General features: G+C 37.4%; 1 protein-coding gene across 2 annotated transcripts in view; it reads right to left on the reverse strand.

The window, feature by feature from the left end:
- LOC134207733 (G1/S-specific cyclin-D2) overlaps positions 1 to 17,561 on the reverse strand; it is a 298,976-nt gene extending 281,415 nt beyond the window's left edge. The window contains exons 1-2 of one of the 2 annotated variants that reach the window (XM_062683587.1): positions 17,385 to 17,561; positions 7,902 to 8,395 (exon numbers count right to left, since the gene is read on the reverse strand). In XM_062683587.1, coding sequence (XP_062539571.1) covers positions 7,902 to 8,177 — 276 coding nt within the window. In that variant the 5' untranslated portion in view covers positions 8,178 to 8,395; positions 17,385 to 17,561. Of the gene's footprint in view, positions 1 to 7,901; positions 8,396 to 8,842; positions 9,052 to 17,384 lie in introns of those variants that run through there. The other variant, XM_062683588.1, reaches the window with a different exon arrangement.
- Positions 17,562 to 22,557: the final 4,996 nt, after the last annotated feature.

Genomic DNA, 22,557 nt, shown 5'->3' on the forward strand with positions numbered 1-22,557 from the left:
CTTCTATATTCTATTAGTTTCAATCTCTAAAGATTGGAACCTTTATTCCAAAATACTGAATATTTCTGAAAAACTTCCAAAAATTGCATCGAAAACCCCAATTTACTTTTTTTTAATGTCTCTATTAGAAGAGACTTTCAGCCCGAGGCTGGCTCGTCTCCGAAACCAATTTACTTCCAAATGGCTTCCAAAATTCGAAGAATTTCCTCGGAAATATTAAAACATGTATACGAAAATATTCTTCCGAAATTCGAAGAAATTCTTCCAAATACGAAAAATTTCTTTCAAAAATCTTTTTTTTTAACTAAAACTCGAAATATTTCTCCCAAATTACGTAAATTTTTATCCAAATTACAATTTTTTTCTAAAATTCGAAAATATTTTTTTTTAAATACGTAAAATTCCTTCCAAAACTCGATTTTATTTCCAAAGTTCAAAGAAAGTCTTTCAAATTAGAAGGATTTTTTAAAAATTCAAAAGTTTTCTCCCAAAACACGAAAAAGTTGTTCTAGAATTCGAATTTTTTTTTAAGAAATTCGAATTTTCTCCTCAAATACCGGAAAAAATTCTCCCAAATTACTCACAATAAACAAAATTAAAATCCTCCCAAAGTTCGAAGAAATTCTTCAAAATTCTAAGAAAATTTTCCAAAATTCGAAGAATTTCTGTTCGAAATAAAATAAAAAATGAATCCAAATTTCAGAGAATTTCTTTCAAAAAATTAATCGTTAGGTTCTCAAAAATTCTTTTTAAAATTCTAGAAATTTCTATCAAATTACGAAAATTTCTTCCACAATTCAATGTTTGACATGAGAGATTTTTCCCGAAATTCGAAAAATTTCATTCAAAATTCGAAGGATTCCTCCAAAGCTCAACAAATTTCTTCCAAAACTTGAAAAATGTCTTCCAAAATACAAAGCTTAACTCGAAAAACTTCTTCCAAATTGCGAACATTTTCTTACGAAATTTAGAAAAAGTCTTCCAAATTACAAAAAAAAACAATCTCCAATAATTGGAAATTTGTTTTCCAAAATACTGTAAGTTTCTTACAAACTTCCCAAAATTGCTTCTGAAACTCTAATTTTCTTCCAACGCTCAAAAAATAGCTTGGAAAATATTTCAAAAACGCATACGTAAATGTTCTTCCAAAACACGAAAAAAAAATCTTCAAAAACTTTTTTTTTAATTCCAAAAAAAATTTCCCTAAGTTCGAAAAATTTCTTCCAAAAATCAAAGAATTTCTACTAAAACTCAAAATACTTCTTCCAAATTACGGAGAAAAATTGTAAATTATGAAAAATGTCTTCCAAAATCCGAAAATAATTTTTCAAAATCCGGAAAATTTCTTTCAAAATTCGAAAAATTCCTTACAAAGCTCGATTTCACTCAAAAAAAATCTTCCAAATTTCGAAAAATGTTTTTCAAAAATATGAAAATTCTCTTTTAAAACTCAAAGTCTAATTCGAAATATTTCTTCCAAATTGCGAACGAATCTTCTTTTTTTTTTTTTTTTTTTTTTATCTTTATTAAAGAGACTTTCAGCCCAAGGCTGGCTCGTCTCCGCAACGACGAATCTTCTTTATATTTGAAAAATATCTTCCAAATTACAAAATTTCTTCAAAGATTTCTCCAAAATTTCCCCAAAGATTTTATTTCCAAAGTTCAAAAAATGTCTTTTGAAACTAGAAAGTTTTTTTTTCAAAAATTCAATGAATGTCTCCCAAAACATGGGCAAGTTATTCCGAAATTCGAAGAATTTCTTCAAAAACTGGAAAAATTACTCCCAAAACTTTCTCCTAATTTCTTTTTCATAAAGTTTTGTTTAGTATTTGACGTATTTCGTTCGAACTCCATGAATTTTTGTAAATTTCTAAAAAAAATATTAGAAATTTCTTCCAAAACTCAAAAAATTCATCTAAAATACGAAAATTTTCTTTCGAAATTCGAAAAATGTCTTCATGGAAGATTTTTCCCGAAATACGAAAAATTCGACAAAATTCATCCGTAAATGTCTTCCAAAAACTCAACAAAAAAAATCTTCCAAAATGCGATAAATATTTTTCAAAAATACGAAAATTTTCCTCCAAAATTCGGAAAATGTCTTCCAAAATTTAAAGCCTATCTCGTAAAATTTCTTCCAAATTGCGAACATTTTCTTCTTTAAATTTGAAAAATGTCTTCCAAATTACAAAATTTCTCCAAAGGTTCGAAAAAAAAATCTAAGATATTGAAAATTTCTTACAAAACTTGATTTTATTTCCAAAGTTCAAAGAATGTCTTTTGAACCTCGAAAGTTTTGTTAAAAAAATCAAAAAATGTTGTTGGGAGACATTTTTTGAATTAAAAAAAAACACTAAAAAATTGTTCCAAAAATCGAAGAATTTCTTCAAAAACTGAAAAAAATACTGCCAAAACTTTTTTCCAATTTTCTTCAAAAATTTGAATCCAAATTTTAAAGAATTTCTTTCTGACAAATTGATCGTGAAGTTTTCTTATATTCCAAAATTATTTTTAAAATTCTAGAAATTTCTTCTAAAACTCGAAAAATTTCTTCTAAAACTCGAAAAAAATCATCTAAAATACGAAAAATTTATTCCAATATTCGAATATTTTTTTCTACGATTCGAAAAAATTTTGCACTAAAAAATTAGTTAGTTTTTTTTTTGTGTCTTTATTAAAGAGACTTTCAGCCCGAGGCTGGCTCGTCTCCGGAATTAGTTAGTTGCACTTTTCCCAAAATATGATAAATTGCTTCAAAAATTAGAGAAACTTCATTCGAAAATGTCTTCCAAATCTCAAAAAAAATTCTTCCAAAATGCGAAAAATGTTTACAAATATACGAAAATTTTCTTCCAAAATTTGAAAAACGTCTTTCAAAATAGAAAAAAAAATTTGAGATTGCATACAAGTCACAACCGCTCGACGTAAACTACGTAAAACCAAATATAGTACACTGAACCTATCATTCCGCTCTATATAGAAGATTGGGAACCATCCCACCGACAAAACTACCCAGCTTTAGCAGCCCCTCCCACTCTGTTAGGGAATAGGGACCCCACTGTCTAGCAGCGGGAGCACCCCATTCATACACTCCAGATTAATAATTGATAATACCCTAAAGGTAGGCAATTATCAAGGATTGGAACACGCCTTATAGGGGATGCATGATATATGAAAAAACTAAAATTTTCAATAGTTTAGCGTTGATAATCAATAGCTTCAATACTGCTGGCAAATTGGTGGATAGTTTGAGAATTTATTGATATATAAATCTTTAAAATCCATTGAGAGATGAAGGACCTATTAATGTTACAAATCTTGCATGATTTGTGACGGTCCTCAATTTTGAAATTTTCATTTTACCCCCTGTATCCGAGTCTTCCCCTTAGACGTAGTTTACGTCAAAAAAAATCTTCCAAAATTAAAAATTCGAAATGCGAACATTTTCTTCCGAAAATCGAAATAAAATTCTTCCTGATTACAAAAAAAAAATCTCCCAGCACTCGAAAAAAAAATCCAAAGTACAGTGAATTCTCCCTAACTCGATGTTCTGTAACTCGATATTTTCCCTTGCTCGATGAAATTCAAAGTCCCTTGAATCTAGCATACTGCGTTCCTTCCGTAGAAAGGACAGTGGAAAGTGAGAAGTGAAAAGTTAGAAAAGTAATAAGTGAGAAAAGAGAAGTCAGAAGTAAGATATAAGAGATTACAAGTTAGAAGTGAGGAGTGAAAAATGAGAAGTGCGAAGTGAGTATGCCTACGTGAGAGGTGAGAAATGAATAGTGAAAAGTTAAAAGTGAGACATTCGAAGTAAGAAATTTCAAGTACGAAGTAGTGGTGAGAATTGAAAAGCTAGAAGTTACAAGTGAAAAGTGATAAGTGAGAAATTAGAAGTCAGAAGTGAGATATAAGAAATTATAAGCGAGAAGTAAAAAGTGAAAAATGAGAAGTGAGAAATGAATAGTGAGTGGTAAGAAGTGTAAAGTTAAAAATGAGAATTGAGAAATTTAAAGTGAGAAGTGAGAAGTCAGCAATGAGAAGTGAGAATTGCGAAATAAAAATAAGTTATAAGCGAGAAGTGAAATGTGAAAAATGAGAAGTTAGAAGTGAGATGAGCGAAGTGAGGAGTGAGAAATCAATAGTGAAAAGAGTTAAGTTAAAAATGAGAAGTGAGAAATTTGAAGTAAGGGAGTAAGTAAGAGTAAGGGAGAGTTCACTGTATTAAAAATTCCTTCGAAATGCCTTAAAAAATTTGAAAAATTTCTTCGAAAATTACACAAATGCCTTCGAAAATTTTCTTCCAAAATTTGAAAAACTTCTAAAATTCAAAGAATATTATTCAAAATACAAAAGAATTATTCCCACATTCGATGGATTTCTTCCAAAATTTGAAGAATATCTTCCGAAATTTCAAAAGATTCAATCGAAAATTCACTTAAATGTATTTTGATCGAGATAGAGGCTGAAAAACTAATTTCAGTCAAAATCCGCTCACCAGTTCGCCAGTATTGCGGTGCAGATTTTCAATGAAATCGGATCAATTTTTATCAATGTCAGGATCAGGTTACTTGATTCGTTAGTTATTTGATTGATTGGTTAGTTGCTTGCTTGGTTAATTGGTTGCTTGATTGATTGGTAGCTTGCTTGAATGGTTGGTTGCTTGTTTTGTTCGTTGGTTGAATGGTTGGTTGGTTGATTGGTAACTTGCTTGAATGGTTGGTCGCTTAATTGGTTAGTTGCTTGATTGGTTAATGGTTGCTTGATTGATAAGTTGGTTGCTTGATTCGCTTGTTTGGTTGATTGATTGGTTGATTAGTTGCTTGATTGATTGGTTAATTGGTTGCTTGATTTATTGATTGGTAGCTTTCTTGAATGGTTGAATGATTGGTTGCCTAATTGATTGGTTGGCTGGTTAGTTGATTAGTTGTTTTGTTGGTTGCTTGAATGGTGGATCAGTTGGTTGCTTGATTGGTCAATTAGTTGGTTGGTTTATTGATTGCTTTTTGATTGGTAGCTCGATTGGTTAGTAGGTTACTTGATTCGTTGGTTGATTGGTTAATTGGTTACTTGCTTGATTGATAGCTTGAATGATTGGTTGGTTGGTTGCTCGATTTGTTAGTTGGTTAGATTTTCCAAATCTCATACACCTGTCCTGCATCAGGATACCGCTCGATGTGATCAAGAATCGAACTGAACAAAGCTCAAAAGTTCGTTCCGGATATCAACTGAAACCCCAAACTGAAGATCAGTAGTTTGAGGTTTCAGTTGAAATCGCATTCTGATTAGGACTATCGAATGCCATTCAATATTTCGGCATAACTTAAGACTTTCTACACAAACTTGTAGGCTGTTATTGCCCTTTTATGTAGATATTTCTTCCGTCGATAATCTGACAATAACAAAATGTTTCAACATTTAGATTTATACATATTAAAGTCAATAACATCGCAATGCTTATTAAAAAGAGTCATCGTTTGGTTCAAGGGTCTAATTTTTGCATAATTCGTACAGTTGTCTGATTGTGTTCGTTACCAATGTAATAGTTTGCAAAAGATATCAGTTTCATGCCTAAAAATTAGGGACTGATATTATTTGTATATTTTTCATTGTGCATTGTAGAAGACGAAAAAGCTTATAAGAAATCACTCTGTTTAAAAATTATTCAAAAACCTCATTTAACAGTGCGCTCGGTGCTTCATTTTTGACGTTCTCGGGTTACCACCACCATTCCACAAAAAAACGTACATAATCCCCACAATGAAACATGAAATCATCAATCCTAGTGCGTGAGCTGACAAACCTTTTAGTTCAACGATCCTAGGAATCAGTCATAAAGAGATACACGCACCCGCACGCACTGGGATCATATTTTGTTGCGTCTTCTTGGGCGAAAACCGAGCAAGCAAGAATTTGCACAACCGCAAAAATTTATGGCATAATTATGATGCGCCCATTAGTCATAAAGCCAGCGATTGGAAAGCTCCAACATAGAAGCACATGGCACATAGTTTGGACTAGTGGACTGCGCTAATTTTTTGCAAACAACGGCGCCCGGACCCGGCAACAGTGGGATATATCAATCGGTAGACCGGAAAAAGTTCGATGCTAACCGGTGCGTGGTTTAGGAAGTTTAAAAAATGACTTATGATCGAACCAAAATTTGATCAAAATTTATGGCGGTTATGATGGCTTGGAAGCAAATTCGTTCAAAACTTTACTTCCAGTAGGCAGTAGAGGTATTAAAAAAAGACGGCAAACGATAAAGGAATTAGTCAACGTCAATCTTAGAAAACGACTTATCGGATTGTTTGCTTTTAATGATTTCGGACCAAAAGCACAATCTCTGAGTCAGTTATCAATGTTTTGACAAGGTCAGAGTCAAAATTAGTGCGAATGACACATGAGTCAGCATCTAGTGCAAGGTTCAATAAATAAACACCACAATCATGGTTTAAATTATATTTTAACCATGATTTGGTATATCAGAGCAGAGCCTCGGGGTTTGAATTCCACATTCAGGGAAAATTTCCCAAATCGAATGCGTTTGTCAGAATCAAAATGAGTGCATCAGGTTTCCCAATTTACCAAGGGGTCTTAAAATTCTTAATCTCGAATTAATCATAAATTTATTTTTCAGGGGTTTTATAACAAAACAAACGACTCCAATTCGAAGTAGATAGCTTGGAGTTAAACAAATCCGTCGTTTGAACTATTTTGTTAGATTCTTGGAATAAGAATTGTAAAAACATGTGATTCCAATGATGTTCAGTATTAAAATCAGTTACAAGAATTCAGAAAATTTAAATTGGTTCAATCGTAGTTAGCTAATGCAAAATGGACGATTCTCAACTCGTTTAGCAACCGACTTTCGTGCATTAGAACCAAAGCTTGCTTTGCACCCTCCGCGGCTGGCAATATACTGAAATTGAAATGAAATAAAAATCCAATCATCCACCATTTGACGCCATTTTGTTTTCTCATTCAGCGAGAAAACCTCCCCTTACAGATAGCCACCGAAGTGGGGATCGAAGAAGAATCCCGAAACGGGCCGAAATGCCAACCGAACAAACATCATCCCTCTGGGCCGGTCGCACCATTACTGCATTGGGGGGGGAGAAGTGAAAAAAAAACATCGACCGAGGATCTGCGAGTCTGGCCGATCCGATTCGCGATCGAGAAGAGTTCTTATTCGTGCTGGTCGCGGTCATCGGCGCGCCGCGCGGTTTGGTGGTCGGTTCGGCCAGCAAGAATTCGAATCACGACGATCGACGAACGGACGAACTCCTTCTTCGTTTGAGTGGTTCGTTCCCGTTCAGCGTTCGTTCGATGGGCACGAAGGGCAACATCTTTAAAACCGAGAGAAAAGGAATGTCCCTTTTCTGATAGCCCAAATCAATGTTTGATCCCGGTTTATTTTCGAAAAATTGGAATGCTTTTCAAATGTCATTATTGTTTATTTCCTAAATTGAATCTGATGATTATGCAACGATTTTTTTTGTCGTTTTGTACAAAGTTTAAAGAGCCTCCCAATTGCAGTCGTGGTGTTCCCGAAAAGGCAACCGATGATAAGCAAGCTAGCGCGTATCTTTGCTTCGTTGTTGGTGCCAAGATAGCTGCTGCTGCTGCGGGCTACAGGTAGCTGTAAATTTCCCATGCAAGGTGCTAAAAAGTTTCTAATCGCAACTCGAATCTTCGAAATAATAAAAATATGAAATGAAAACCAGTTCAACCGAAGTACTAAGTAGGCTGCGACGATAGGAGTTTTATATATAGGAACGGTTCGATAGGTAGCAAAGTAGGCGAAAAAACGTCGTGTGCGTATCGTGACGAAGCACAGTGTGACGTAACGAATAAAAGGCCAAAAAACGAATATTAAAAGGACTTCAGGCATTGCTACTTACATCGATCATCCATTCTGCGACAACCCGGCGCATGTCCGGTGTGATGTCCTTCTGTACGGTGGAGAAGTAGCTGGTGTGCCGGGCATGACGTTCCTCGGATTTCAGTAGATTTTCCAAACAACGATCGTTCAAAAATGTAGGATCCTTCACCGCCGTGTTGAGGCGAACTTCCATCGGGGTCTGCTGGGTCGCGGTGTTGTTGCTGCCACTACTGTTAAACGGATCACCACCTGCCTCGTTAACACTATTGATACTTTCCGTGCACAGCAGGTCCATTGTGTCCGGCAGCGACACCCGAGACCACCGACGAAATCGGATCCGTTTCAAATACACTACCCACGAACTGCACTGGATTTTCTACAAATGATCGAATCTTCACCGAGTATTTATAAATTTACTTCGCTCTTCACATATGCTTTTTACGCTAATCTCGGCAGACTGTTCGATAGACACACTTTTCTGCTTCCAAATTCTTCTTCGACAGTCCTTGTTTCCTGTTGGAATCAATGCGGTTCAAAGATCACCTAACGGTGCTTGTTGACCTTCACACAATACACTTTCACTGAATACAACAATGAGCGAACCACCCAACTACACAAAAGTGCTCACAAAAACCCGTTGTAACTGTTTATCACTCATAAGGCTATTGCCAAACACGTCCAGCTGATCTATCCCAAACCGGCAATGGTAAATCACTCAGAACACACTCCGCGCAGAATCCCTTTTCTGAGTTCTATTGTTCTGTCGCACAACTCTTCAAATCGCTCATCGACCAGCACCTTCCGTCGCAACTGCAAGCGCTGCGAGCTGAGTGCACCACCTTCGCAAGCATGAACGTACGTCACACGCACGCACGCACGGCAGTTATCAATCCGCACAGACCAACTTTTGGGACTCTCCCTCTCCGATATGTGTCTATGTTCTGTACAAGTGCTACCCACCGTATTCCACACCACACACGTCCGCAGCGTGAGAAGTCTGACGCAAAAATGTTAAAAGAGGCGATCGGCCGGCGTACGCGCAGCAAGGCTCTCTACACAGCAGCTACGGCGGCGGCGACGAACGCGCTGCAAGACTCTCTACACAGCAGCTACGGCGGCGGCGAAGAACTCGCTTTTCCTAAACCCAAACCACACTGTCCCAAAAATCAACGCCGACGATAGCCGTATACGATTCACTCACTCTACACAAGCCGGCGGCATTATAAATCGTGTTCAGAATACTCTTTTTCCTGAAAGGAGGAATAATATGTCACATGAAGAAGCACCGAAAAAGAGCATCATAACGTTGCTGCGAACCCCCGTAGATCGCGTGGCGAACAACAGCGAAGAGCTAAAGGAGTCGCACCACAACACAACACAACCTGATGGGCGTTGCATGGAGCTACAGAAAACGCAGTGCGAGCGCGTTGCACGATGGACTCAAAATTGCGCCCCCAAACACTATGGGCCACGAATGGAGCAAAAGATGACAAAATCCGACTAAAATGCAGACGGTCAAATTTTAAAATTGTTTTAAAACACGAAAACTTTAACACAAACAATAAAATGAAAAGACAATTGTACGAGTTTTTACACCCAACCCAGCGGAGGGAAGATTTTAATACAGTTCTGCATGAACATCTTGTAGAGACTGCATGGAATTTTGGCATACACAAATTCGGAACATTTTAATACAAACTAGCTGACCCGGCGAACTTTGTCTCGCCAAAAATTGATCACTTTTTTAACAATTTGTTGCGTACATAATAAATCGAGAAAACAAATTGGTTCTTCAGAATGATTTTTTTTAATCATATAATATCAATTAATCAAAATATCAAAAATATAATAAAATAAATCATTTAATCAAATAATATCAATTTTGTTACAGTTTTGTAATAACATAGTTTCTATTAGTTAAGTACACAAACAAAAATTAGCACATATCGATCTTTCCATTATCGGTTGATAATGCACATTGAGAGATGATCAAATTGGAAAAAAAAATAGAAAAAGAAATCGAATATAAATTAGCAAAAGTTGGGCTGTCTATTCTTGAGTGATGCGCGGTCGAACAAATGCCAACTTTGTTTTATATACATAAAGAAGAAAAGAAAAGATAAAGAAAAGAGATAAGATATAGATAAAGATAGAATAGAAGAAGATGATCAAAATTTTAAAATTCCGTCCAAGTTGTAAGAAAAACCATTTTATCTAAAAAAATTGAGTTTTGGTTTTCAAAGCATTTCAGAGTTTCATCATAACATTTTTCCTCAAAGAAGAAGAAAACGAATATAAATTAGTAAAAATTGGGCAGTCTAATCCTGAGTGATGCGCGGTCGTATAAATGCAATCGAAAGGAGGCTTCCGAGCCTCTTGAAAGGAGGCTTCCGAGCCTCTTGAAAGGAGGCTTCCGAGCCTCTTGAAAGGAGGCTTCCGAGCCTTTTGAAAGGAGGCTCTGAGCCTTTCTTGAAAGGAGGCTTCCGAGCCTCTTGAAAGGAGGCTTCGAGCCTCTTGAAAGGAGGCTTCGAGGCCTCTTGAAAGGAGGCTCTGAGCCTCTTGAAAGGAGGCTTGAGCCTCTTGAAAGGAGGCTTCGAGCCTCTTGAAAGGAGGCTTCAGGCCTCTTGAAAGGAGGCTCTGAGGCCTCTTGAAATGAGGCTTCTGAGCCTCTTGAAAGGAGGCTTGAGAGCCTCTTGAAAGGAGGCTTCCAGGCCTCTTGAAAGGAGGCTCTGAGCCTCTTGAAAGGAGGCTTCCAGGCCTCTTGAAAGGAGGCTGAGGCCTCTTGAAAGGAGGCCTGAGCCTCTTGAAGGAGGCTTCTGAGCCTCTTGAAAGGAGGCTTCCAGGCCTCTTGAAAGGAGGCTCTGAGCCTCTTGAAAGGAGGCTTCTGAGCCTCTTGAAAGGAGGCTTCTGAGCCTCTTGAAAGGAGGCTTCCGAGGCCTCTTGAAAGGAGGCTTCTGAGCCTCTTGAAAGGAGGCTTGAGCCTCTTGAAAGGAGGCTTCCGGGCCTCTTGAAGGAGGCTTCTGAGCCTCTTGAAGGAGGCTTCCGGGCCTCTTGAAAGGAGGCTTCTGAGCCTCTTGAAAGGAGGCTTCCGAGCCTCTTGAAAGGAGGCTTCCGAGCCTCTTGAAAGGAGGCTTCCGAGCCTCTTGAAAGGAGGCTTCCGAGCCTCTTGAAAGGGGGCTTCCAAGCCTCTTGAAAGGAGGCTTCCGAGCCTCTGGAAAGAAGGCTTCCGAGCCTCTTGAAAGGAGGCTTCCGAGCCTCTTGAAAGGAGGCTTCCGAGCCTCTTGAAAGGGGGCTTCCGAGCCTCTATAAAGGGGGCTTCCGAGCCTCTATAAAGGGGGCTTCCGAGCCTCTTGAAAGGAGGCTTCCGAGCCTCTTGAAAGGAGGCTTCCAAGGCTCTTGAAAGGAGGCTTCCGAGGCGAAAGCCATTATTGTCTCACCTGTCGTTGGTACAAACAAATTGCACTGCAGCTCAGGCGCGTACAGAACATCTTTAATTACCGATGGCCGCTTCTTGCCATCGACCACCATATTTACACGGAGAACGCCGGCATATTCCGCTACGATAATTTCTCCACACTTGGCCACTGAAATCGACACTTTCCGGACCAGCGGATGCAGTTCATCGAACCGACTCTTGTCTTTTACCATGTGATGTGTTGCCCATGGTTGCCACCGTTCTTTCGCGGCTCTTAACATCTGTCGGCCGATAATCGGGACACTCTATGCGCTTATGACCAAATCCGCACTCGTAACATTCAAAGCCGCCTTTCTTTCCAGCAAACGCCGACTCACCTGTGTGATTCATTTGGTTCGCTCGTTTGGCTGCTTCGTCTAACAACCTCTTCTTCACGTATTCTAGTGTTAGCTGGTCCGGTTGAATGGTTTCCAAAGCAGTAATCAAAGCATCGTACGATTTCGGCAGGGACAGCAATAACTGGCAAACGACATCTTCCTCCTCAATTTTGACGACTGCATTCATTTCTTGGAACTGCTTCTTCAAGAACAGCTTCTCGGCGATTCCGACACGTTCAAACGAGTTTTTCAAAGCGTTCTATGCTTCTTTTGCTGTCTTTTTATCATTTACATAATCCAACTGGTCCTCTGCTATTCGATGAATCAGTAAGTTTGCGCTCGTCGAATTTTTGCTTCTTCTCCGCTTTGACAGCCGCTGTGTCTTCTGCGAGCTCCTTCGCGTTATTTGTCCTCAATGGCATTCTACAGACTGCCCAGCAGGTTTTAGTCCTCCATCAAAACTTCAATTCGAAACTTCTAGTTACCGAAATTGCTTCCATCGAACAGCCACAGCTTCTCTTCTTCCATTCTATCGTGTATTACTCATAAAAAAAAATCTAGGCCCATAATCTAATAAAATAGGCAGAGCATAATGCGTTAACATTGAACGGAAGATTAGAAACATGGCATATTGCGTTTCTAACAATCAAGTTTCTATTAGAAACACATTGATTGGTTGCCAACTCAACAGAATCTATATAAAAAGGTTAGAGTAGAGTGGGGCAAGAGTACGCACTTAGTTTTCAATCGATCATGTGGCCCTTATTAAGCAAGCTTCTGCATATCAAATCAGTGTCGATGATTCATATACTCTTCCTTTATGTTACCCAGTGGAAAAAATATTGAAATTATTGAGATTCGTTTTAGTAGAACCCTTATTGCAAGACAAGTGAAAAACGCACTCTTACCCCACCGGTGGGGTAAAAGTGCGCATTGGGTGGGGTAAGAGTACGCATTTATTCAATTATGTGCTTTAAGTATATATTAACACAAATAAGAATTAATAACATTTAATTGATGTTTAATGAGCATATATTAGGGAATGTTTAAAGATTACGTAACTCTTAAAGGGGGAGGGGGTGCACTTTCATTCGAAAAACCATTGTTTTTTATATATACAAAAAACTACAGAGGTAAAAATGTATATCAGGTTTCGCGTGGCGTATTCAAAGGGATTTTCCTTAAAGAAAGTCTACCAATCACGTAACGTAAAATTTGGCTATTTCATTACCCCTCCCCCCTATCTTACACTATTTGTATGAATCCTCTAAAAATTATATGGATCGTCATACAACTCACAACCCCTCCCAGCTAAACGTTGCGTAATTTATGAATGTTTCTGTTGATTAAATGAAATTATCATTTAGATGAAATTATGTTTTCGTACTATGTTTAGGTGTACAACAAGTCCTAATACAATCTCATTATTTCACTTCAGTGCTTTGTTCGCTAAGTCCTTTCTAACACCGAATTACTTGTTAGTCACTACACCGAAAAAACTTGTGATAATTTCGAATTCTGTCCCTTTTTTCTTAGTTGTGGATCTTTACGCTTTGAAAGAAGTCTTATTTCGGCTGGAGATACGGGTTTGACATCATAACTTGAAGATTCATATGCGTACTCTTGCCCCACCGGTTCCTGCGTACTTTTACCCCACAGTCTCAACAATTATTCAAGTAATGGTTCTGACTTCTTGGCAAACCAACCGGATTGGTGTTCTGTACCATAAAGTACTCTATACAATAGGTTATCGAAATGGTATAATGTTCACCTGATTGAACGTATATATGGTAATGAAATACTAGTTGCGGAAATCCAATTATTTTTAGCAAAATGACCAAAAAGTTATCTAACTCCATATCTCCCTTGTTGTTTATTCATATCGTTTACAATTACACATGATAATAGTTGGCCAGAATACCTGTCAAACTGATGCAGTGCTGCTAGTTTATCTTTTTTTATTACTTCAAAAAATCGAAAACGTACTCTTACCCCACGCGCACTCTTGCCCCACTCTACTCTACTTTTTTTTTCTAAATTAAAATGTTGTAGATTTGTATATGCCAAGGTTTTGAACAACATCTGTAATATTTGTTTTGTTTTTAAAGCAACACAGGGCTGTCTACGGGGAAATCGTGCAGTATTCAGAAGCAGTGAAGTGGTACACACACCTTGTTGATGTTTCGATAAAAGAGTTCCAGATGGAAAGTTTTATTTAGAAACTATTCCACTTGGATTGGACAAGCTACACTTGTTTGTTGCAATGACATCACGTGTTGGGAAACCGAGCAAACCTATTACAAATGATTTTTTTTTATTAATTCTTAGTTTTAATAATTTTAATAATTCTCAGGAGAAATACTTGGAAAATGTTTCCCGTGCGAAATTTATCGGAATTCTCCGTGAGAAATTATTCAAAATTTCCACAGGAAATTCTCCAGATTTTGGGTAGCAGAAAAGGTAAGGAGGTAAGGTTGATGTTGGTTTAGCAAGCAAATCACGATTAGAATCAGGTATTTACCCCGTTTTTACTTAAAAGCTTTTTTTGACGTAGAACTACGTCTGTCTTTTCAATATTGGGTTACAATTTACGATTGCACAAAATCGAAAAACGTCACGAAAATATGATAGACTTTGATCGTTAATATCTCAGCCGTTTCTCGATGAATTTTTAATTTTCTTGGACCATTCAATCAAGGAAGAGTCAACGCTTCATACCCGATGTACACTGAAGTCGTTTTTTACGCGATTCTTTTTAAACAAATCGCTTTTTATGCGATTTTTTTCACACGAATTTTGGGAGTTCCGCGGTTTATTCAGATTTATTATGGTTTATTAAGTTTATTATGGGATTAACCCAGTTTTTTTACGTTGTTTTTTTCACGCGGCCCATATCTTCCGCGTAAAAACCGACTCCAGTGTGTTACAATATTTATGTAAGTTAATATTTACTATTGAAAACTTGCTAACAGTTTAGCAATCGGTTTCGGTGAATTAGTTAATCTTGTAAGTGCAGCGCAAGCTTCTTCTTCCATAGCACTACATTCTAACTGGAACTTGGCCTGCTTTTTAATTTGGTAATCTATTAGAATTTCTTTAGTTATTCATTGAAAGCATTGCATTACACTATGCCAAGGGTGTCGAGAATTTTCCTCTAAAGGTGAGCCAGCAAAGGGCTGAAAACCTCTCAAATAAAGACATAAAAAAATCTTCCTCACCCGAAAACATCCTAGATCGGATCGAGAATCGATCTCGCCATCTCCAGATTTTGTTCGCAAGGCTAACTGGAGACCTCAAGCCATCATAGATGTCAAATAATGCAACTTACAGGGTATTTAACTGGTGCCGTTTGTTTCTGCTAACTTACGCGCGCATTTTCTCTCGAAAGCTTGGGGGCGTTTGATGGCAGCTTCCGGATTACATCTATTGATGCCATTATAGGGGCTCGTAATCTTCTTCGCTGCTGCAGTGGATGCGTTCTGGGAAGCTTTCTTCAGCTCGTTTATGCTAATTCCTAGGTGTCTGACGGAGTAAACGCAAAGCCCGACGCAACTCACGTGAAGGAATAATAATTCTTAAGAATAAATTGTCAAAATTCTTTGACGCGTCTGCTCTGTCTTCCTCCAAAGGGTGACCATCAAACGTCGTTGGCAGTCCAGCTTTCACGGTGGGCTTTTCTGTAATGAGCCACGGGGTGTTTAGACAGACTTAGTGGCGGGTGCTTAGTCTAAGTATCTGCTCCAGTTTGCGTCGGTTATGGTTGCAGCGGTACACTATAAGCCAGCAATCAGGATTGTGCAGAATCATTCTCATACGATAATTATTGGAATTATCATTTGATAACTTCTCAGGTGTGAAACGTAGGCGAGTTGTTATCGTCATTTTAATGTAAACTTAACTAACAACAATTTAATGTGAACAATGAATTTCAATCGGAATCGGATGATTGGCATTGTGTTTTGGTGTTATGTAGGAAAGGAGTAGTATAAGTTCAAAAGTAGCATATACCAATGCTTCGAATCGAAGTTTTTATCAATCGATAATTTGGACATGTGATCGCTTGAGAGTGTTTCTCATCCTCGATTATATGAAAATTTTATTTTTATCATCCTTTTCAAATGTTGTTTTAAAAATTATATACATCATCAAACAACGAAAACAGATTCACCCAGGGCTTGAAAAATGCTTGCTTTGGTCTCATCGAACGGAAGAGTCGAAAACCTGTACATTACACATAACTACGTAGTTCAACGTCACCTTTGCGTATAACCCAATTGGGCTGGACCTTAGAGTTTTTCTAGTTGTTTAAGCTTTTGAGTAATTGTTGCATGTTCTACCCAAAGGTTTTTATGGGTATCAAAATACCAGAACATTTTACATTGTCGCAAGGTTTTTCTAATGGATAAATATTGTAATAATAAAAATTGTGCAAAGTAAAATATTTCTGTGTTAATTATAGTCTCGCTCTAAGGGAATAATTATAACGCCATCGCTGTTTTTTTTTTGTACAAAATGGTCATGTTTGAGGATCAATTCTCGATTTCTTGCGATTAGCACGTTTCAGTTGGAAATACTTAAAAATCCACTCCACTTGTGTGGAGCCTAGGGTGGCTCAAAAAACACTTTTTCAAATTTTTTGATGGGCCGCCCTCTTATTCGGTTCTATTTGATGCCCTGATGCTCTGGACAAAATTTCAGCCAAATCGGTCAACGTTTGGGAAGTGCTAAACTCGTTGGAAGTTTATATGGAAAAATGTATGCAGAAATATCCAAAAACAGTGATTTGCAGTTAGACGGTACAATTTACGATCAAGAACCATGATACTCATTCAGATCTTGTAGAATTAAATACAGAATGTTATGCTGAAAACCGCGAGAAGATTAGAGTTTTTTAGGCAAAGATATTAGCATTTTACTGGAGTGTTGTAGGGGTGAATTTATTTCTTTTCAAAGGTAAAAGAAACGAAATTTGCTCAAACCCCACTTCAGAGAAATGCTAATAACTTAGCCGGACAAACTCTAATCTTCTCGCGGTTTTCTGCATAGCATTCTGTAATAAATTCTTCAAGATCTGAGTGAGTATCATAGTTCTTCATCGTAAGTTGTGCCGTCCAACTGCAATTCACTGTTTTGGGATGTTTCTGCATACATTTTTGCATATAAACTTCCAACGAGTTTAGCACTGCCCAAACGTTGACCGATTTGGCTGAAATTTTGTCCAGAGCATTAGGGCATCAAATAGAACCGAATAAGAGGGCGGCCCATCAAAAAAATTGAAAAAAGTTTTTCCCATACTAATTTGAGCCACCCTAGTGGAGCCCCATATAAAAGTGTAATCATATCTGTTCCCCAACTACAACAAAAACACCAAAGATCTTTTTTAGAACTTAATAGTAAATACGATCGCTTCAACTGTTTTAATTTGTAGTTTGATTTTTTGGAACGTAGTCTAAAGAAAAACAATTTTAAAAAAGCAGAACTATAACAATTAATAAGATCGCGTTTGTTTTGAATAGAATCCGCAAAACACTGAAAATAAATTATGTTTCTGCGAGATTTGCATTATGCTGATGGTCGTAGCCCAATTTATTTGAAAATTTGAAAACAAAATTTGCGTCAAACAATTGCAAAATACATTTCGTTGTCATAACTTTTCGTCATTATACACCGCTCCGTGACCCACAGTGCGAACACGAGAAAAAGGACTCACCACCAGCAGCAAGTGCAAAACAACACTCCGAAAAGCCGAAGAATTTGCGAACCAACAAGAGAGTAGCGAACAACCACCGCGCGGCACCAATGCAACGCTCGCGTTTCAGTTCCGTTTCGGACACGATGCTGTAGACGCGCCGAACCGAATGAGAGGCAAACAAATTCACAAAAGACACACCTTCGCCCCACAGAGAAACTTTTGCTACTGATTTTGCTTGCGTTGGCCGTTGATCAGGGTACGTACGTACGTACGACGTACAATCCAACTGCTCTAGGAAAAGATAACGAATTTTCGTGCTAAAGAATACCGGAATTATTCGGCTTTCGTCGCTAAGCTGAAGAAAGATCTCAACCCGAACTCAACTACCAACGAAAGCGACACCGCACCGAAGCGAACATATGTTTTGCGGCGCATTATCTCCTATGTTTACATTTTTCTGGATGAGCGAACGACGCACCGTAAAACAAGCGCAGAGAGCGCGACGGACGTGTTCGAACCGAACCAACAACCTTGCAAATGCTGCAACGCAACAACGGTCGGACCTTTCGCGGAAATGTTGCGACAGGCGGCAGGCGCATCAAGTGAGAGATTCAAAATTGGGGACGTCGCGGTGCTCGCCATGTTGCGTCACATCGCTCACGGACATTGAATACTCGAATCACGATGATGGACGGTAGAAAGCTGATTCAAAATAATTTATTCCTTATAGACTCTTCCAAGCAACGAATTCCTGCCTAGGTATATATTTTCTGTGTTAATTTTCAATGGATAGAACTTAATTAGTTTACTTCCTTATTGAGTCATTCATTCTATTATGCCGCTTTTTAGTGATACATACTTTGAACAAAAACTTTAAATAAACGGTACCAATAGTGGAGGTATTAGTAGATCCACAAAAGAAAATATTTTTTTAAAATTGTTATTTATGGGAAATTTACTGCTTTATTATCTTAGTCAATGGATAAACTAATAAATTTGCTAACAAAAATGAGATAGATGTCATTTAACATTAACATTTACCAAATATTGCTTGCACCACTATGGGTACACTGTTCCTTTAGTGGCGGTAAAAATTAATTTTGGTTCCTATAGTGGTGCTATCCATTGGTTTCTTATGAGACTCGCCACAATTGGTACAGGTGCAAGGGAGTCAATTTTGTTAAGGAAAATCATTGTTTTCAATAGTTTTTCAAGCGAAATCTTAAGGTAAGTTGCATTTAACAGGATATTTAAAGCACGATGCATCAACTGAAACCATCGTAAAGTCTATAAATATGATAAATCTCATTAAAACCCCACTACCTCCACTATTGGTGCTTTGTGATTCATTACTCTCAGTTTGTAAAATTGCATTCCCTATGCTTCCCCGTAGACAACCATTTTCACGCTGTCACATGCACAAATTCTTGATTATTTCCTCATATATCCAGGAAAACGTATAAACATACATTTTCCTAAAAATTTGCACAAACGTTTCGTGAATAAAAATCGATGCCACATTTTATTGGCGAATAAAGGTTGCATGAAGAGGGCGAAGTCAAAGGATGATAGTTGAAAAAATGTACGGGGAAGCATACGGGAAGTTTTTTAAAACTCTTCTTAAAAAATTCAATTAAAAATGGTTAGCAGTACGGGATTGGACTTTCCTGCTACTGCATAATAAACGCAATTTTTCTATTATAAATTTTATTTTGTGATATCACACTTGATATCACGTACTGCTTTCCGTTTTTAATTAAATTGCTTCTAGAATTTTTGAGAAGAGTTTTAAAAAAATTCCCATATGCTTCCCCGTGCATTTTTTTTTCAAATATCATCCTTCGACTTCTTCTTCTTCTTGCAAACTTTAATCGCCAAATTTTTTTTTTGCGCTTTTTTTATTGGCTAAAGTTCGTGTCCATTTACAAAGTATCTTAATCTACTTATTTACACATTTTAGCAAACATTTAGAAAATTTCCAAATTTAGTTTCACACGTTTTTCTGTTCGCCCACCTGAATTCTCTGATCATTTTTTTAAAACAGTACAATTCACTACTAGCTTCTCCTGAGATACACCAAGCTAACTGCTAACCACAATGCTGCATTTTGTTGTTTACTGTTTTAATGTATATTCCATTGTTGTAATAAAAACCTCTATTCTGTTATATTCAATCTTAATTCAATCTGCCTGTTTAATTAATGCTAGGTGTTTGTTTTCAGGCGGAATTATTTGTGCAGTGTGCCACAATTTGGAAAGAATAATGGTATTGATTAACCATGATTTCTCATATATATTTAAATCACGAACGCTAAGAATTTTGAACAGAGATTTCATATTTGATCAATTTGTTGTAGTTGATATCTATCATTTTCGACCATGAATTACTGATTTGGATACCCCGAAATTTGAGTTCGTCTTTCTCTTGAATTAACTGAGGTCCCGATTTGGCATTGTTCAAGCGCAAGAACGAGGATTTAATCAAATTTAATTTGATTTTTGTAAATTTTGCATAACATTTCAATATGTTCACAATCATGTCAAATTCTTCTTGTGATTTGATGAATATATTTAAGTCATCATAAGCGATAACTTTTAAAAAAATTCTTCCACTATTATAAATTTGAATTAACGGTTCGATATTGTAGTGTATAAGATCAAGATTACAAACGTGGTTTTTGAATTACTTAATTTCCAATTAGAATATACTCTTCTGTGAAGTATTTCTAACGCACATGTAGCGAACTATTTTAGAATGCGAGAAAATTGCATTCAATCCACTGTGTAAATATTTTAGAATGATCGTGTAGAAGAGAAGTGACATTCAGTTTGCTGAGCATTGTAGTGACGAACGGTCGAGTCTGAAACAATCGGCCGGGTCACGACAGATATATAACGCGAATAGTAACATGCTCAAAGGTCATCCTTGTCGCACAGAACATTTGATTGGAAATTCAGCTGTGAGAAATCCGTTGTACAGTACACGTGAAGATGCTTTCTCGTATATGTTACTAATACAATTGATAAAGCTCACCGGAAACCTTAATTTCTCTAGCACCTGCCATAACCAACGGTGATTGACTTCAACGAACGTTTTTCCTAAGTCTATTGTCAGCAAAAATCCTTTGAAAGATTTAGACTCCATTGCCCTCGTAATTATTCTTCTGACATCCATCAAATTTTCAATATACGACCGATTAGCAACAACTGCTGTTTGCCCCGGACCCAATAACGATCCAGTTATTGATGAAAGTCTGTATGTCAATAATTTCATTAATAGTTTGTAGTCCGTATTAAGCATGCCAATCGGACGGTAATTATTAAGATTTGTAAGATTTCCTTTTTCTGGGATCAAAACAATTATCCCCGCTGAGAATTCCTTTGGCGAATTAGCTCTGCCACTTACATAACTATTCAACACTGCCGCAAGCTCGCACTTTAAAATATGGAAACATTCAATGTAAAACTCATAAGTGGACCAGGAGACTTTTTTTAGTACACTGTTTTAATATTGTGAGTTTCCATCCCGGGACATCCCGGGACGAAAAATCCCGGGATTTAGGAAAATTCGGGATTTCCCGATTCCCGTGATATTATTTTTGAAATCCCGAAAATCCCGGGATACCCGGGACAAAAAATCTTTTTTTTACTTCAGGCTTACTAATAGTGTGTATGCTCACAATTTTTATTTGCATTGAATCCCGCATGGAAGGATGTCTAAAAGAGAACAGGAATCTACCTGGATAAGATGCAAACCACATTAGTCAATATTCATTTTCATCTTAGGCTCGAACCAACTTCTCTTCAAGCCTTTTCATGTGTGTGTGTTTACCCATACACTCACACTCTGCTGTGAACCGAAGCGGTTCTGTCAAAAATTTTCTCATTATCTTCCGCGTAGTCTGCGGCGTAAGCGCTGCCCGCATGATCTAGCATCGCCATTTTATTTATAATAATTCGTTTCCGCCGGTGAATGTGAAATTAAATTATTTATGTGTGCATTGCCGTCTAATTAAGTAATAAACAAAGGAAATAATAAAACACCCCAGGTAACCAAAATAGTTTTTGTTTGAGGATTTTATGTCAAATGTTAATTAAATTTTAGGAATTATCTTCTATTTTCTAATGGCACAGGAAGTATGAAATAAAAGAACTATAGGATTGACCGATGTGGACCTGGCTCTAAGTGCAGATAAGCTTGCGAGGCGGCGCAAGATAGAAGCAATCTGGCGAATTTGCGATATGGCATTGTATAGAATTCCCGAGCTGCGGATCCGAAATCTTTTGCCGACGTTAGCGTACGTCCATACCAAACCGTATGGAACAGTAGGAAAAATCCTCCACGGTTCCTGCTGGAATCCAATCAATATTGTCGGCGTAACACTTCGAAAGTACTGACTTCCGATCCGAAGTTTTATCTGTTAAACAAAACGATGCGTTGCTTAACGCATCTTTATGAAAATCCGTACCGGATAGACAATGTTCTTTCTGGAGTTCCGTGGAGATTTCTTGTGGAACCCAGTCGGCATTCCTCCCGAAAGATATTCCGAAAAAATCTCACTTCCAGAGAAAACAAAAAAAAACACAACACCTTCCTTTCTTCCGAACAGGTTCGCATTTACAATAGACGTCCTTCGCAGCAAGACCGAGAACGGAACCTTTGGGCTAAATCCCTGATTTATCCAGGCTCGATTCCAGGGCTTCCATCGGTCGATGCTCTATGCAGCTGGTTCCATTTGCTGTCGCACTCGTGTGTTTACACAGAAAACATGTTCAAGAGTTATTGTATGAAGCGAACATATAATTTATTATTTGAAAACATTAAATAAAAAGAAAAATTGTTTCGAACCGCTTCTAAAAATAACAAAATAACATCCGAAAAATAAATAAAAATGAAAAGAAGAAGAATCAAGGTACCCATATCTCCGTCATATCTAGCAAAAATCTAGAAGAATGGTGGTATCCATGTCTAGTAGATATCTCTGCGTTATCTAAGAGAGTTTATCTGTCAAATCGCTATCGGTTCAAACGGTTTAAAATTGAGGTAGAAACGGTTGTTGCATTTGAGGCATATTTGAGGTGTGACAGTTACTAGACATCGAGGAAAAATATCTAGGAGACTAATTTTTTTGTCTCAGAGATATCGCGGGAGATGTCTAGGAGATCTTTCCGAGCGGGATGCATTGAACACC

Source organism: Armigeres subalbatus, chromosome 1 (genome assembly GCF_024139115.2).
Source record: "Armigeres subalbatus isolate Guangzhou_Male chromosome 1, GZ_Asu_2, whole genome shotgun sequence".
In the NCBI taxonomy this organism is placed as follows: Eukaryota; Metazoa; Arthropoda; class Insecta; order Diptera; family Culicidae; genus Armigeres; species Armigeres subalbatus.